At 61.6% G+C, this 15,839-nt stretch overlaps 1 protein-coding gene across 1 annotated transcript; it reads right to left on the reverse strand.

Annotated features, from left to right (window-relative positions):
• Positions 1 to 1,982: 1,982 nt before the first annotated feature.
• Positions 1,983 to 14,547, reverse strand: LIN28A (lin-28 homolog A). Its single transcript, XM_037381608.1, has 4 exons — positions 14,411 to 14,547; positions 13,447 to 13,625; positions 3,372 to 3,556; positions 1,983 to 2,254 (listed from the first exon to the last, which is right to left on the reverse strand). Exons 1-4 carry the CDS (start codon positions 14,439 to 14,441, stop codon positions 2,041 to 2,043), a joined length of 609 nt encoding a protein of 202 aa, XP_037237505.1. The 5' UTR covers positions 14,442 to 14,547; the 3' UTR covers positions 1,983 to 2,040.
• Between the last annotated feature and the right edge of the window lie 1,292 nt (positions 14,548 to 15,839).

Below are 15,839 nucleotides of genomic sequence, written 5' to 3' on the forward strand. Positions count from 1 at the left end.
ACATCTCGCTGAACGGGCTGGGACCCCCACCCTGGCTTGCCGACCCCCAGCCACATGGCATCAGCCTGCTGGGAGCCTGGGTGACATCCCAACCTGCCAGCAACGGGAGGGCTCCGGCACGGGGCAGACAGGAGTGTTTCCATCAGGACAGCAAGGAGGGGATGTGTGAGCATGAACAGGAGAGAGAAATGGAGGACAGTCCTCAAAAGCCACCAGGCTGGGAGAAAATCTGGAGTTGGGGAGCCAACACGGGCTCTAGCAGCTGTTCCCTGCCCCGTGGCACTGCCTGGCTTCTTCATCCCCGCACACGGATCTACAGACCCAAATTTCTCCTCAGTCCATGGGAAAGGGAAAGAGACCCTATTAAAACACAGCTAAAAAGCAAACAAATCCCAAACAGACCAAAAAACACAACTGAAAAACTTGACAACACGCCAGTCCACCTAGCGAACATCCAGTGAGGTAGATCTACACTTCCAATACAAACTTCATCACGTCTTTGTGCTGTTAGAAAAAACCCTCCTCTCTGTCCAGCACTGAGCTACAGAGGCATTTTATCCCTGAGATTGCTCGAATACCTGAGAATAAGTTGCAGGAATTACGTCCTTTCTCTCTCTCTTTTTTTTCTTCTTTTCTTAAAGATTAAAATATACAAAAATACAAAACCAGAATATTTATATAAAAAAAAAAAAAATCAAAAAACCCAAAACAAAGACAACAAACAAACCCAAAGATACGTCATTCACGCACATCCTAGTGCAGGTTTCACTTGGCGTTGGCTTTGGCACGGACCGGGGGGCTGCCCCGGGAGAAGGGCTGTCCACCGGGGCCAATAAATAAAGGCAAGACTTGGGGGGGGGCGCAGGGGGGAGGGAGGACAGCAGCTGCTAATGACCTGGGATGCCCTTTCCCTCTGCCCCTGGGAAGGCTCAGCCCAGGAGCCGTGGGTTTCTGGAGCGTGGGATGGGCAGGAGGAGCAGGGGCAGTTTTGTCCCGCGTGGGTTTGATGCGGAGCCCATGGGAGACCCGGGCGGTCGGGGGGATCAAGCCCCAGGTGGGTCCCGTACACGGCCCCCGAGGGAAACGCTGCCAGCAACATCCCCAGGAGCCAGCTCTGCCCTGTGTCTGGTGCCCAAGGCTTGACCAAGAGCATTTCTGCTCCATGAAACCCTTCTGGTGCCCGGCTCTGCATTCCGGCGGCAGGGAGAAGCCTTAGAGGGGAAGAGCCGGCTGCACAGAACAGCACGCACTCCCTGGGCTGGCGCTTGGGAAGGCTTAAGGGGGACAAAAAATACAAAATGTTTTGACTTGGTCTCCCCTGAGCCGCAGCTCAAGCCCACGAGCAGGTGGCAAGTGTTAGCCCAGCCCCAAGAGACGCCCCATTTCCATCCAGCCTGAGCCCAAATCCAGGCTCTGCTGCTTTCAGCAATGGGGTGACCACGGAAAAACTGCAAAACCTTGCACTGACCTGCAAGTGAGCAGCTGTTGAGGAGCAGCGGGACCCACAGGGCCGGCCCCTGGGCATCTCCCCAGCACTCTGCAGGCAGCCTCCCCCCCTCAGCCTCCTCCCTTGGGGCAGCACGGGATGGGGCGGGCGCAGGATGGGTCCCCTGGCAGCTCATCCAGGCTGAGCTGGAGCTTGTTTGAAGCTCAGGAGAACAAGGAGCCATGAGCTGCTCCCTGAGATGTTGCTTCTCTGCTCCTCCTCCCTGAGACACTACCGCCTGGCTTCATTTAGGAAAAGAATAAAAATTAATCAAATATAGGATTGGGGTTTTTTAGTGGGAAGAGGTATGTATGTTGGGTGCTGCCTTCCCCTATTTTTGGAATGAGCCGTTCTGATTAAAGCAGGGCTTTTCCCAGGCTGGGAACAGGGGGAAAAGGTCTGTGCAGGGACACCGGGTCCCCGCTGTTAGCACTGCCATCCTCCCTCCCCAACCCTTCACCCTGCCCCCCCTCCTCTGAGCCCCCGTGGCTGCCCATTGCCTTGCCAAAAGCCTTTTCATACCGGTGGAAGCCCCCCCTCCCCACCACCCACCATCATTCCCGGGTTTCGGGGAGGAGGGCCGAGCTGTGCATGTCCTCCTCCTCTCGGAAGTAGGCAGGTTTTCCCTGGGAGCTGGGGGACTGCTGTGCTTTGGCGGGGCAGTTGGCAACCATGTGGCTGATGCTCTGGCAGAAGTGGCATTTCTTGGGCTGTGGGGGCAGCTTGCACTCTTTGGCATGGTGGTCCAGCCCGCCGCAGTTGTAGCATCTGTCGGGGGGGGGGGAAAGATTTGAGGAGGAAAAATAAAATGAGGTGGAATGCTGCCGTGGCCATGCCTGGGATTCATCTGGCTTCAGAGCCAGAGCTTGGCTTAAAATGGCCCAGCCACTGTGGGGACGTGGGGTCGGCTCTTTGCGGGGGTGGATGGTGGCCCTGGGTTTGGTCCCTGCAAAGCCCCAGCTCCAGCACGGCCAGTTTGGACCCGGCTCAGTGGTGCTGCTGGTACCCAGGAGATGGCAGCAAACCCCCACACCCAACCCAAGCACTTGGGGACGTCAGGGGGCTTCCACCATCATAGGTCTGGCAGACCCTGCACGCGGTCCCCAAAGCCTGCAGCAGAGCAGGAACGGGCAATGGGACAACTGGCAGCCCCAGCCAGGAGAACCGCTGCAGAGACCGTGGCCATCGGTGTGGGGACAGCCCCAGAGGTGGCTTTTCTCACGGCTGTACCACTGCAGCACTCATCCCCCAGGTGCCACCTCGACACCAGAGCGGTGTGGGCAGAGGGAGCTGCCATGTGTCCATTTTAAATCCTGCATCTGTCTAGGATAGCCACAACCCTTTTCCCTTCCCTTTTCCTTCCCAATTCCTTTCCAACTTATTTTAAAACCCACTAGTGAGAACAGCCAAGTGGGGTGGGCAGCATCTGCTGGGAAAGCTGGGATGAAGCATCCCTGGGCAGCCGGGATGGAGAGGATGGGAGAGGAGAGGGGGGACGAAGGGCTGGCTAGAAACTTGCCCCAGGGCTCCCAGCCGCACCGTGGGAGACACTGCCAGGACGTCCGGCCATTTCCTTCTCACAAGGAAGGGTTTCTCTTCAAGAAAATTACCCCTGCCCAGCGCGGCTCCCCCGGATCAGGAGAGCGGCTGCCCGGCGCATCCCTGACCTCTGCCCTTTCACTGCTGCTTTGCTGCCCTTTCCCCACCAAGCTGCATCTGCCACTCATTAACCGCTGAAGGAAGCCGCTTTCCCCAAGGAGAGGTCACTGCCCACCCCCCTGGGCCCAAGCCCATCCCCGTGCGCAGGCAGGGTGCCAGGCAGCACCACTCCTGGTGCCCATGGGGCTCAGACCCTGCCCCAGATCAGGCCCCCGCTGCCCCTTACCGGTCTCCTTTCGATCTGCGTTTCTGGAGGCTCTTGCCCTTGGGTCTCCTCTCACTGCCGATGCAGAAGACACCCCCTGGGCCGGTCACCCGGATGGACTCCAAACCTTTGGATGACTTCTTGAAGGTGAACTCAACAGCTTCGCCCTCCTTCAGGCTGCGGAACCCCTCCATGTGGAGCTTGCTCTGGGGGGGCACAGGGGAAGGATGGGGGTCAGCACAGAGCTGGGGTGGCCGTGGGGCACATGACAAACCCCAGCCCAGCAAACCCCTCCCGTGGCACGAGAGCTGCCAGTGTCCCCCTGTGCCTGTCCCTTGTGAGGGGACAGACATCGGGGACCAAGCTCAACCGGGCACCGACATCTCCCTAAAATCTCTGGAGCCCTGTTTGGTAACATGGAGCCTTCAGAGAGCCAAGGCACCCAGGGAAGCAGGGTGCACTGGTTTGGCAGGTGAGGGCCAGCACAGCCAGCTCTGACCCAAATTTCAGCAGTTTGCTGCAAAACACTGGTGCTGAGCACCACAAAGCACCCCCCTTCTCCCACCTAGCCCTGCACTGGGGAGCGAGAGCTGCCCCTGCCCCTCCCAACACCCCTGGCTGGGGGTGCTTGCAGAGAGATCCAAACCATCATTTTAAAAAGGACAAAAGGATCTTGAGGTTTTACACAGGCACGTGTAACTCTGCTCGTGGTAGGACCTGCAGCAAAGCCAGGCTGGAAGCTGGCACCTTCAGCCTGGGGTCTCACCTAGCCCCCTCACTGCAGCTCATCTCAGTTCAAGCCCTTTTATTGCTTCCAACAAATAATTAAGCAGCCATTCGGCCCTGGATCATCACTGCTGGGAGCACCTCCCGGGATCGCCACATCGGTCATCACTGTGCAGCTAAGCTTGGGAGTTCAGAAGGACCCAGGCTGGGGAAGGAGATTGTGAGATGACAGAAAAACCCGCTCAGGAGCTCTGCCCACGTTAGCAGAGGGGCCGAGCTGTGCGTCACAGCCGCTGTCTTGCCCCCCCGGGGCCAGCAAGCACTGCCGCGAGCATCGCTGCCTGCTCTGCCGGAGGACCACCGCATCCCGGGCGGTGAGTCGAGGAGGGCTTTGGCTCAATTTTTTTAGCAGAACCCAAACAAGCATGATCAAAGAATTAAGAGGTTTTGCTGGCAGAGGGAGGAGCAGCTCCAGTGGGCTTGGGATTCCCAGCAGAGCTAGCGCCAACGCCTGCGAGGCTACAGCAGGACCCTGCACTTATGAATGGAGCATCTCCCCCATTCATGGTCTGGTGAGTTCCCATCACGTGGGCTGCGGCCGCCCATTCTTCCCGCACCGAGCCTCCATGCGCACGCTGCCCGGGGATGGGCAGGCATGGTCGGTTCCCTGCTTCCATCCCAAATCTCACCAGGACCCACACAGAAACACCCCACATAAAAGCAGAGAGGGAGGAAAATGGAGTTGTTGGGGTTTAGGAGTGATTTTTTTTCAGTGGGGTCTTACAGGACATGCATGTGTCTGTGGGCATGTGAGGAAGTGAGAACACAGCTGAGCTTGAGGAACAACCCTCAAGGTCCCTTTTTCTATGGCTTTTCTGTCCCCTTCTGTGCCTGGGGGCCCAGCTCTGGGTGGGACAGACCCCACAGGCTGGGCCAAGTCACCGACACATACCTAGTCCGCTTGCCTGCTGGAATGGGGTCTAGAGTGGGCCAGATGGGATCGTCAGAAACCTTTGCTCTCTGACCTGCTCCTGCTCCCAAAAAGGAGAGCTAAACCGTGAGCTATGAGGTCCTCAATGACAACAAGGATGTGACAGGGTCCTACAGCAACCTCTGCCCGTGCAGGGCTGATCTGGGCAGTGCCATCACCACCTACTGCAGGCAAACACTCTGCCATCCTCAGCCTGGCTTTCCCTCAGTACTGAGCATCACCAGAGGATGCTGAGCATGGCCCAGGCCGGAGCTCTGTGTTCGAAGCAACTACCGGCATGACACAGGAGGTGCTTGGCTCAGCCTCAGCACCTTGGTGTTGGCCACCAACCCTGCCCTGTCCCCAGTGTGCCAGCACACCGGCCCCCTCAAGCCCCTCCATGTGCAGCAGTTTGGGTGACGGGAGCTGCCATGAATGGCAGATTTGTCCCCCTCCAGCAGCAGCTGTGGCATTTTGGGGGCGAGGAGGAACTGAGCATCACTCCGTGGTGAGCATCACTCCATGGGACAGGAGGCAGCTCTGGAGGCTGGAGGACGAGGGCCAGCCGCCCCCCGCAGACCCTTCCCAGGGGTGTTTACAGCCCTGGCTGGCCCAGCTGTGTTTACACTGTGGAGATGAAAACTCCCAGGCGTTCAGCCCCAAGCTCTGGGACAAAGCCAAGCCGTGGCAGGGGGGACCCCGGCATGCAGACTGGGACCCCCCCAGCTCAGCCCACACCTTGGGCACCATCACCCGTGGGCAGCCAAACTCCCAGCGTGGGCGCTCCAGCTCTTCCCCCCCGTGAGCCATGCTTTACCCCCATTTCGAGGAAGAGGAGGGCTGGGGCAGAAGCTGCCGCAACATGATGGGGAAGCGATTTATTTTCCAGGAGCGGGTGAGGATGACAACAGCCTCCCTGGCCCCCCGGCCCCCTCCACCAAAAGGCCAAAGGAAACGCCCTCTCCCCGGGGAAGGAGGGGGGGGGCAGCGGCCAGGGCACCCCAGCTCTGCCCCCCCCCCCCCCCCCCCCCACCGCAGCCTTTTGATGTGTGCTGCAGAGTGGCTGGTGGTCCCTGCGCATCCCCCCTGCCCCCTTCCCAAAACACACACATTGCTGGCATTCCTCTGTTATCAGATAGGTAATCAAACTGCAGCCCATTGAATTAGCTGCATACCTCCTGCATCTGAAAGGAAGGGGCCCAGAGCCCCTGTCCCACACCACACACAAAGCCGGAGCCTTCCCAGGCCTCCACACACACACACCCCCCAAAAAAATAAAGAGAGGAAGGGGGGGATTGGAGCGAGCCGGGGATGCTGGGGCTGGGGGGAGCGCAGGGGAGGGCCAGGGCCGGGAGCCACCGGCCAGCAAGAACAAAGGGCCGGCGGCAGCCGCGCTCCCGCTGCCCAAATTCCAGGAGTTCCAGGCCACGGCGGGGGGAGGAAGGGTGGCCGGCATGGCCGCGGCCCCGCTGACCCCCCTGCAGCCCCTCTGCACGCCAGCCCTGCGCCCGGCTCGCCCGCGGCGGGGGACTCGGGTCTCGCCCATCGGGTGCTGGGGTTTGGGGTCTGGGTCCCACGGCGGAGCTGAGGGGTCAGTCTTGGGGGCATGGTTGAGGTGGGGGGGAGGGTGTAGGGTGACCCTGGTCTCTCTCCAGGCTTGGGATCACAAAGCATCGCCGTCCTCATAATAAAAGCGTTTAAAAGCATAACCTAGCGCAAGGATTTTGCTTGTCATCATTAGGGTCCAGAGTTAACCAGCAGGACAAGGAACAGAAGCAAGGTTGGCACCGCTTCACCCAGCTCTCTGTGGCCCCCTGGGCACCCCCCTTCCTCCTTTCCACCCACCCCAGCAGCTCTGCGGTTATTTATGGTGGACAAAGACACAGCATGTGAGTGGCCAAGCCGCTGCCCACTGCCCCCACGGCGCTGGGTGTCCCCCACTCTCACCCCTTCCCCTTTCCCCACCTGCAAGTGGGTGCCTTCACCCCTCCTCTTCCTCCCACCCAGTAACTCACTCACCACACAGCCCAGCGTTAGACCTGCATCCCCTCCCAGAAGGGTGACACCATAGGGCACCCCAAATCCAGCCGCTGCTCCCCAAACCACTGGGCTCTGGTTTGCCCCCACCCCACTGGGCTCTAGAGGGGCTTGGCCGGCCCCGGGGTCACCATTGTCCCCGCGGCCTCCCCAGTGCGACACAAGGGGACATTTATTCCCAGCCAGCCCCGGCCACTCAATCAAACCATCTTTGTGTCCAGAGGGGCCTGGGGCGGAGCGGCCGCTGCACCTCACCAGCGCGGGAGCGATACGAAATCCCATGGAAAAGAAGCCAGGCCGGGATGCTGGGCTCAGGGTGGCTGTGGGAATGCGTGTGGCAGCGCCGAGCTGTGCCAGCGGTACGGCCAGGCCATGCCCGGCGCATTTTGGGCAGCCTGACCCCACTGCAGCCAGTGCCCGTGCCTCAGTTTCCCTCACTCTGCGAGGGGGAAGTGGCCCACAGGGGCCAGGAAAGACAGACCCCCCAGCAGGTCCCAGTGGTGGGCACTGGGATGGATGAGCCCCCAGGGGGTCTGTGCCCCCATCACAGTGCCCCAACTCCACCCGCAGGCTGGGGGTACCCTGTCTGGGGTGCCCTCTGCTCCACCAGCACCCACAGATGTGCCCAGGGCACCCTGGCCACTGTGCTGCCCCGCTGGCCTCCACACCCCTCTGTCCCCCAGAGCCACAGCATCCCCGTACCCCCAAATCCCTATTTTGCCCAAGACAGCCCTGTGCTGCCGGCTTTGATGCTTCAGCCTGGCTGGGGTGCTGGGCGCCCCGCAGAGCCCCACACCTCCTGGCCACCTTCACCCCACCACGACCCCCGAAGACCCATCCCAGGGGAGCAGCACATCCCTGGGGAAGCAGCCCCAGGCCTCAGCCGCTCCCAGCCCCATGGGGCTCAGGCTCAGAACCGCCAGCGCAGAGCAGCCCCTTGCTCAGCCCCTGCACCGGGAATAAGGTGATGTGCAGCCATTAGCGCTCACTCAGTTTTTTGAGGCACGGCTCCGATTGCCACTGGGTGATGCCATCGCAATCCTGCTGGGACACAGCAGCCTCAGCCCCACTCCGAGCCCCGTTCTGGCAAAGCAGATCTCCCCTCATCCGGGCACTGCGTGACGGCAACCAGCTCCCAAAGGAGATTCCAGCAGGATCGGGCTCTGCCACCACAGAGCAGTGACCCGAGTGCCCGTGGCTCCCACCGCCGGCTGGGAAATGTCCCTTTGCCTCCACATCTCACATCTCGATCCATCCCCAAGCAAAGCCCTTCCCTCTCCCCAAACCACACCAAATCTTTTCCCGATGGTGGCGGTTCAGGTGCCGGGGACTGCGGTGCTGCTGGTGTTGGGCTCACACGTGGCTGGGAGCATGAATCGCTCCGTGGTCCCTTCCTGCGGGATTCACCCCCTGCAAGCCCCTGGCAGATGCTGCGAGGGCTTGGTGTGGAGATACAGAGGGCGATGCCTGCAGGACCCCATCGGGGACAGCACAGGGGATTTAACAAAACATGACCAGGGCTCTCCAGGGGCTCCCTACTGTCATCTGGAGCAACACCCCTAAGGATTTCCCCGCCACCACCCCCCAATTCAAGCAAAACCAAAATAAAGCCACGTTCCTGCCAAAGTAACTACAGTTGCTCTTGATTTTCCACCATAAACCAGCAAAATTAAGCACTAGATACTAATTTTGGTAAAAACAATCATCCACCACAGAGTTTAATCCATCAGCTCCCGGCCCTAAATCCACGCTTTCAGCTCCTTCAGTTGTTTTTTTCCCCCCACCCTGAGGGTGCCGAACCCTTCTGCGCTTCCCGGGGGCAGCTAATTGGGATCAGCGGCTGCATATTAATTTCATACTCCCATAATTAAAGCAGGGGCACGGCCAGGAGCAGCAGCACACCTTCAGTCGGTGACTGCGGCTTCATCCCGCTTATTCTTAGAAGCAAGAAAATAGGGAAAAGGAAACGCTGGAGCTGAGGGTGGCAGGGACAGGGGCTCCCAAGCCAGTGGCTCCATCCCAGCCCTCTTTAACAGGAGCAATCCCATTCATTTGGGCCATTTTATCTGGGAGACCATTTAAGGGTGTTTTCTCTCCCTGCCCCTCGCCCTGGGGCTGAGGGGGAGCTGGGGGAAGGGATGTGCCTGCAGCCATCAGTTAATCTTTAGACAGAGACAGGAGGCTTGTTTTGTGTGCGTCTTAAGGGAGTTTCAGGGGTGGAATAAAGCTGCTCTCTTTCACTATTTGCCACCAGGACACGGCGCACCAGCGGTGCGACACAATTTGATTCCAGCAGTTATTTTAAATAAATTGCTCCAACCCCTCTCCCTGCAAAAGCAGGGAAGCCGACATGCATTTCTACCCCAGGGAATCCCTTCTCCAGGGACACGTGTAACCCTGGTGCTCCCACACCCAGCAGCTACCCACACCGGTGCCCCGGGGTGCCCACCCAGCACTGTGGGGTGACCCTGGTCGCGGGGGGCAAATGCAGGAGCGATACACACGAGAAAGCAGAAAAAGTGAGATATTAAATGTGTGCTGTGCCTCTATGAGCATCACGGGTCCAACACAGTCTAACAAACCGCTGCTCTGAGCGGGTTCCCCTTCCCCTTGCCACCACCCCAGCGCTGCACAAAGCAGATCCCCCCTGCCAGATCCTGCCCTGCACCCCGGCCCAGGGGAAAGGTGGCAAGGGACACAGCGGGAAGGCTGAACCCTGCTCCCCGATGGAGGAATCCTCCCTTGTGCCCCTGCCTTTGCTCTCCTGCGCGGTTAGGGATGGAGCTGCCTCCAAACACGTGCGCTTTTTTTTTTTTTTTTTTTTTTTTTAAGACTTCACATCATGCTCACTCTCTCCCCTCCCGCGCACAGGGGGATGGCAGGAGCACAGGTGGGTGACAGCCCAGGTCGGCTCAGCTGAAACCTGTGGCTGAACAGCAGCAGAGCCACCATCCCCCTCCACCCCATCCCCTGCCCAGCTGAGCGCGGATAGGATGGAGCCCGCCCATCACCCCTGACTCCCACAAGGCTCCTGGGGGTGGCAGCGCCCAGGGGACCACGCTGGGACCAAAGTGTCCCTGTGGTGGCCCATGCCTGGCTGGTCCGGCGCTGCCCTGGGCACTCAGGCAGGGGTTCCACATCCCAGCCCCAGTGGCTCCAACCATGGGCACAGCCTTATGTCCCCGCGAGGACACGCAGGATGATGCCACCGAGATGCCAACAATGCAATGCCCTGCAGCCGCAGCAGCTGTGGGGTCCCAACCATGCCCAGCAGGTCTTGCCAAAATCATGGGAAGGAAGAAAAAAAACTAAATCCCCCCAAAAAAACAACTAACATTGCCCTTGTCAAGAATTTAGATGTGTTGGCTTGGAGAAAGGCTTGGAGACACAGAGCTGAGCTGTGCGGAGCAGGCAGCCCCTTCTGCTCTGCTCCAAGCCAGGGCTAGCGGGGCCAGGCTTGGGGATGGGCTGCAAGCCCCAGCCCTGCCAGACTGCGCTCACTCCTCCCGCTCTGGCCAGCGGCACTCAGCCTTGGGGCCATGGCGTGACCGGATTTTCTCCTTTCCCTTTTTTCAGGTTCCCTTCTTCTCCAGGTTGCCTTGCCCAGCAGCCCCGCACTCCTGGAAGTGATGCTCAGAGCCCCAGTGTGAGTGCAGGAGCCACATGCCCAGGGGACCACCACAGCTTTGGGGTCTTCCCCAGCCTGATTTCTGCCACCTTGAAACACCCACTCCTCCACCTTCCCCGGGACAACCTGCTCCACTCCCCTGTGCTTCATCCCCCCTGTCTCCTCACAGCCCTCAAATGAATCCATCTCCAGTGTCCAGGGGAGGCATTTGAACCCAAATGCCTCATTTTTAGCTCACAATGCCAGGGAAAGGCAGCCCCAAGGAGCCCTGTTAGTCTCCTGTCCTGCCGAGATTTTAATCTCTTTGTGATCAGATAAAGGGAGAGGGAGATGGAGACGCGCTCCCTGCAGAGAAAGGCCATTCAGACCTGGTTCCTGTAATAAAGTGATTTAATAGATCTAAAGAGGCCAATTCCCTTCTTTCTCCCACAATTACTTCCTGTGGGTCATCATTCACATATGTAAATGAAGAGGGGAAGGAGCGGGTTATGGGGGACTCTGGGGTGTTAAACCCCAGTGGCGGGTTTGGGGCACCCTGTGTAGCACGGGCGGTGGGTGCTGAGCCCAGTGCCCTGAGCCCTGTGTGTTGTGCCCCCCCAGGGTGGGTGCTGGCTTTTGCCCTCCCAGGACTGACTCCTTCCACAGGCAGTGGAGCCGGCACTGGCTCTCGGGAAGCACCCAGATGCTGGGATGCGGAGAGCATCGGCAGAAGGGCCCGTTTCCCCACGAGCCACCCAAAAGCAGCAAGGCCAGGGTGGGAGCGGGAGTTTGGTCCCTCTCTGAGGAGGGGCCGGGGCTGAGATGCTCTGTGGTGGGAAAGCCACCGGCATTAGCCCCAGCTGTTCTGCTGCAGGCGAGCGGGACTTTGTGCCACCAACGAGCTGGGCAGGAGGCAAAGCCCAATCTGGAGGAGAAAGACTCGACATCAGCCCAAAGCAGCCCTGTTTCTGGCGGTGCAAAGCCCCTCACCAGGAGCCCCCTGCCCTTCGCTCAGCAGGGGACCCACACGCATGCTCTGCCCCTCTGCTACCCAAAATAACCCGCTTTCACCCAGCGTTCCCCGCATTTCCCAAATGCGGCAAATCCTGCACACGGGACCCCATGTCTTCCCCAGTCCCGGAAAACGGGGGACACAAGGAAGACCACATCTCCCTGGGAGGTGGGATGCTACTGTCCAAGACACCCCAGCTAATTCTCTTTTCCTGCAGGAATGTGAGCAAGAGCAATCAGGAAACCAGACTGTCTAGGGGCAATAAACCCCCAGGAGAAGGGAGGGAAGGCGGGAGGCTTCCCCCACGGGTCCCGCTGTGTTACATTGAAATGCAAAGACCCATTTGCTCTCCCGAGAGCATCAGGATCTCGCTTTTCCCTGGCCCATTTGGAGCCCTCACTTACAAACCCAGCCGATTTCGAGCCCGGGACGGTAGCTCCTACCAAGGCATTTTCACCACGCCACGGCCAAGGGAGAAGGGATTTGCTTCTCTCCTGGTCATCCCTCACTTGCCAGATCGCCATAGCCCAGCCTGGAGCACCCACTGCCTCGTGGGCAGGGGGTGAGAGACCCCAGGGAGCCCCCGGTCCCAGGAGCCCTGCACAGCCCAGGGGCTCAGTCCTGCACTCCCAGCCCGTCCACAGACTGTGGGATGGACCCCACCCTGGGGGGATTTGGGTCCATGGAGAGCAGCAGCCACTGAAGCTGGCTGGTCTGGGGGCTCCCCAGAGCCAGCACCATCACACTGTACCAGGCTGAATCCTGTGCGGCGGCTCATAACCGTACCCACAAAACCACTACTATGTGCTCCGGAGATGCCCGTCCCCCTTCACTCGTGCTCCCTCTGCTCCCCAGCAGCTCCTTTCCCAGGGCGAGGGGACACGGGCCATGCTCACCACACAGACCCCATTCCATGCAAGCCAGCCCCACATCTCCCAGCGCTGGCCCCGATTTGGGCACCATCTTCAAAACCATTCCCCCACCGTCCAGAAGAGTTCCCCTGGCAGATCCTCCCCCACGAGCCGGGGTGTGGGTGTGTGTTACGCAGCTGCAGCCCTGAATCCAAGGCTTCCCTCGGCACAGGACCACCGACACGTGTGGGGCTTCCCCACTCAGCAAGGCGCGTGCGGATCAAATCCGGGCACGAGACTGTCACTAGCGTGCAGGATCCATAGGGACACATATGTGACCCCGCACGCCTTTGTGCCAGCTGCAGCCAAAACAAGGGGTCCGGGCAGAAATTACCCCCGCGCCCCCCCCCCCCCCGCCCAAAGATAAGCCGCAGCTGGGGAAAGCCCAGTCCTGCATCCCTGCCTGGCTCAGGGCTCCCGCAGCCTCTTCCCGGGGGAAAACCAGCTCTTCCCCAGGTCCCTCCACAGGGTGAGCAGCATCCCTGCCCCGGCACATCCCGCTCGGCCCCGCGGGCACCTGCTCCCCTGGATCCGGCCCCGAGGGGCTCCCCAGGGAACCACCAGGGGAAAATGAAAATATTCGGGGGTCAGCTTATGGGGGTCCCCGGAGAGGAGCCCCAGGGCCAGCGGCTGTACCTGCCCTTCGCCACCCGCCTCGCCCCGGGGAACTGAGCCCGGGGGACAGCGGCTCCGCCGGGGTGCGGGCTGGGACGGGCCGGGGACAGGCACGGCCCCGCGTGGAGGCAGCGTGGGGGTCCCCATCCCTGGCAGGGGGTGCCAGGGGCTGCACTCCCTTCCCTTCCACGGACCCCACGCGGGACGCGGCCCCGTACCTGGTGCACGAAGACATCGACGGGCGAGTCGAGGGTCGCGCCGCCCTTGGCGGTCATGGAGAGGAAGCCGAAGCCCATGCGGACATTGAACCACTTACAGATGCCGGAGCCGTGCAGCGGCTGGGGCTCGTTCTCCGCCTTGGGCGAGTCTCCGGCCGGCTCCTCGCCCGGCTTCGCACCTGGGAGAGACCCACCGAGCCGCTGAGCCACGGGGCTAGGGGAGCCGCGGGTCCCCCCCGCGGCCCAGCCGCCCCGCACCCAGCCCGCAGCAGGAGCCCCGAATCCTGCTCGGGTTGCTCAGCCTGGAAAAGGCAGCCCACCCCCCGAAAAAAAACGACCCACGCCAGGAGAGCGGTCAGCTCTGCTTCCACGTGTGCGTGGGGGCACCCCAGGCATGGGGGGACACGAAGGCAGCTTCTGCCGGCGCGACTCGGGCGGTGCGTGGGGTGGAGGCCCTAAATCCGTTCTCCCCTCAAAAACGCTTAAAAAAAAAAATAAATCCCAAACCCCAAAGCCAAACAAAAAAGTAAAAAAATTGAAAAAGAACGACAAAAAACACACAAAAAAAGAAAAAACGCCCCCAAAATACCCACCCGAAATCTCCCTGCCCCCAGCAAGCCACGCTGCGGAAAGTCTCTCCCCTGCCGTCAGCATCCCCCCGCCGCACGGGGACCCCCCCGCCCCCAAACGACCCCAGCAGCCGCCACCGGCCCCAAACTTCTGGGCTCATCCTGGAGCTGAGGGGGGGTGGGGAAAAATAAAATCCCCCCCTGAACCCCCCAGAGCTGCAGCGGGGGAGCGAGGCCACGCCGGGCCCGGCCGCGCTGCTGGGGCTCAGCGGGGCTGGGGGCGGGGGGGGCCGGGGTCGGGCTGGGGGGGTGTCCCTGCGCCCCCCAGCCGGGCTCTGCGGCCGTTATTAATAATCTCGGAGCCGAGGCGGGCTGCGACAATAATATAACTTAACCTGCAAACTGCTGGTTGGAAACAGACCCCATCCCGACACTCGCTTGCAAATTCCGAGTTGTGGCTGTTACCGCCTCCTCCCTCCTCCTCCTCGGCCAGCTTTGAGGGTATCAGCCCACCCAAAAAAAAAAAAAAAAAAAAAAAAAAAAAAAGAGGGAAAAAAAAAATCCCAACAAAAAAAACCCAGCTTAGACCCCGCCGGGAGGGAGCCGGGAGAGGTTTGACTCCATCTTCACTCCAACAATAGGGGTGGGAGGGAGCGGGAGGGGTTTTTCAAAGGCTCCCAAATTCTCGCAGACAATAGCAGCCCCCACCGCCCCCGCCCCCCCCCGCCCCAGGACCTACCCGCGGGGCCGGGGGGCGCTGGGCCCCGCTCCGCCATCCCGCCCCCACGTGATCCTAATTACCCCCCCCCCCCCGGTAATAGCGACACATTCCGGGAGGGATTTGAAGCGGGGGGGGCGTCGTGGGTTGACACCCCCACACACACTTAGGGGCGAGGCCACCTGTCAAGGGAAGACGTGACCCCCGGGGGGGGAGGAGGTGGGACCCCCGAGGGCTAGGGGGAGTTTCCACATCGATTCTCCGCTTCTCCCCCCCACACCCCGTGGCCGCCCCCACGAGTGGAACCACCTGCGACCCGCGGCCCGGGACACGGCGGGGCGGGGGTCCCGGGCCGGGCTGAGGCACTGGAGGGGCGGTTTGCCGGAATACGGGGATCTTCCTGCACCCCCAGATCCATCCCGTGTCCCGCGAGTGGGGTGTGCGACCCCCGGGGACATAGAACCCCACGGGGCCGTGCGACCCCGGCGATATGGAACCCACGGGGTCGTGCAGCCCACGGGGCCATGGAACCCCACAGGGTCGTGCGACCCCAGGGGATCGTGCAGCCCATGGAGCCGTGCGACCCCCGGAGCCATGGAACCCCCCGGGGCCGTCCGACCCCTGGGGCCATGCCCTCCCCGCCCCGTGGCGTGCCCCCCCCAGCCCGGCGGCCCTGGGGGAGCGGTGCCGAGGCGGGGCTGGGGGCGGGGGCCCGCCGCCCCCCCGGCCCGGGCGGGGACAAAGGGCGAGTGACCAACGGCTCCATTTCCGGCGGCGGACAATGACCCGCTGCCGCCCCGGCCCGTGGGGGCACAGCGCCGCCCGCCGCCCCGCCCGGGTGCTGTGGGTGTGGGGGGCACCCCCCGCCCCCGTACTGGGGTGAGCCGGCAGTGCCCCCCGCGGGCCGCCCCACGGGGAGCTGCCGGGGGGGCAAGCTGCCCGCGGCCGCCCCACGCAGGACTCTCCCCGCGTGGTATCAGTGCGGGGCTGGGGGGGAGGGCGGGCCACCGTACGGCGGCTGGGCCGCTGGGACCGCGGCGTCACCCGGGACCCCCCGCACCGGACCGGCGCTGCCGGGGAAATCCCGCGTGGGGAAGCCCCGCGCG

Source organism: Falco rusticolus, chromosome 3 (genome assembly GCF_015220075.1).
Source record: "Falco rusticolus isolate bFalRus1 chromosome 3, bFalRus1.pri, whole genome shotgun sequence".
Taxonomy (NCBI): domain Eukaryota; kingdom Metazoa; phylum Chordata; class Aves; order Falconiformes; family Falconidae; genus Falco; species Falco rusticolus.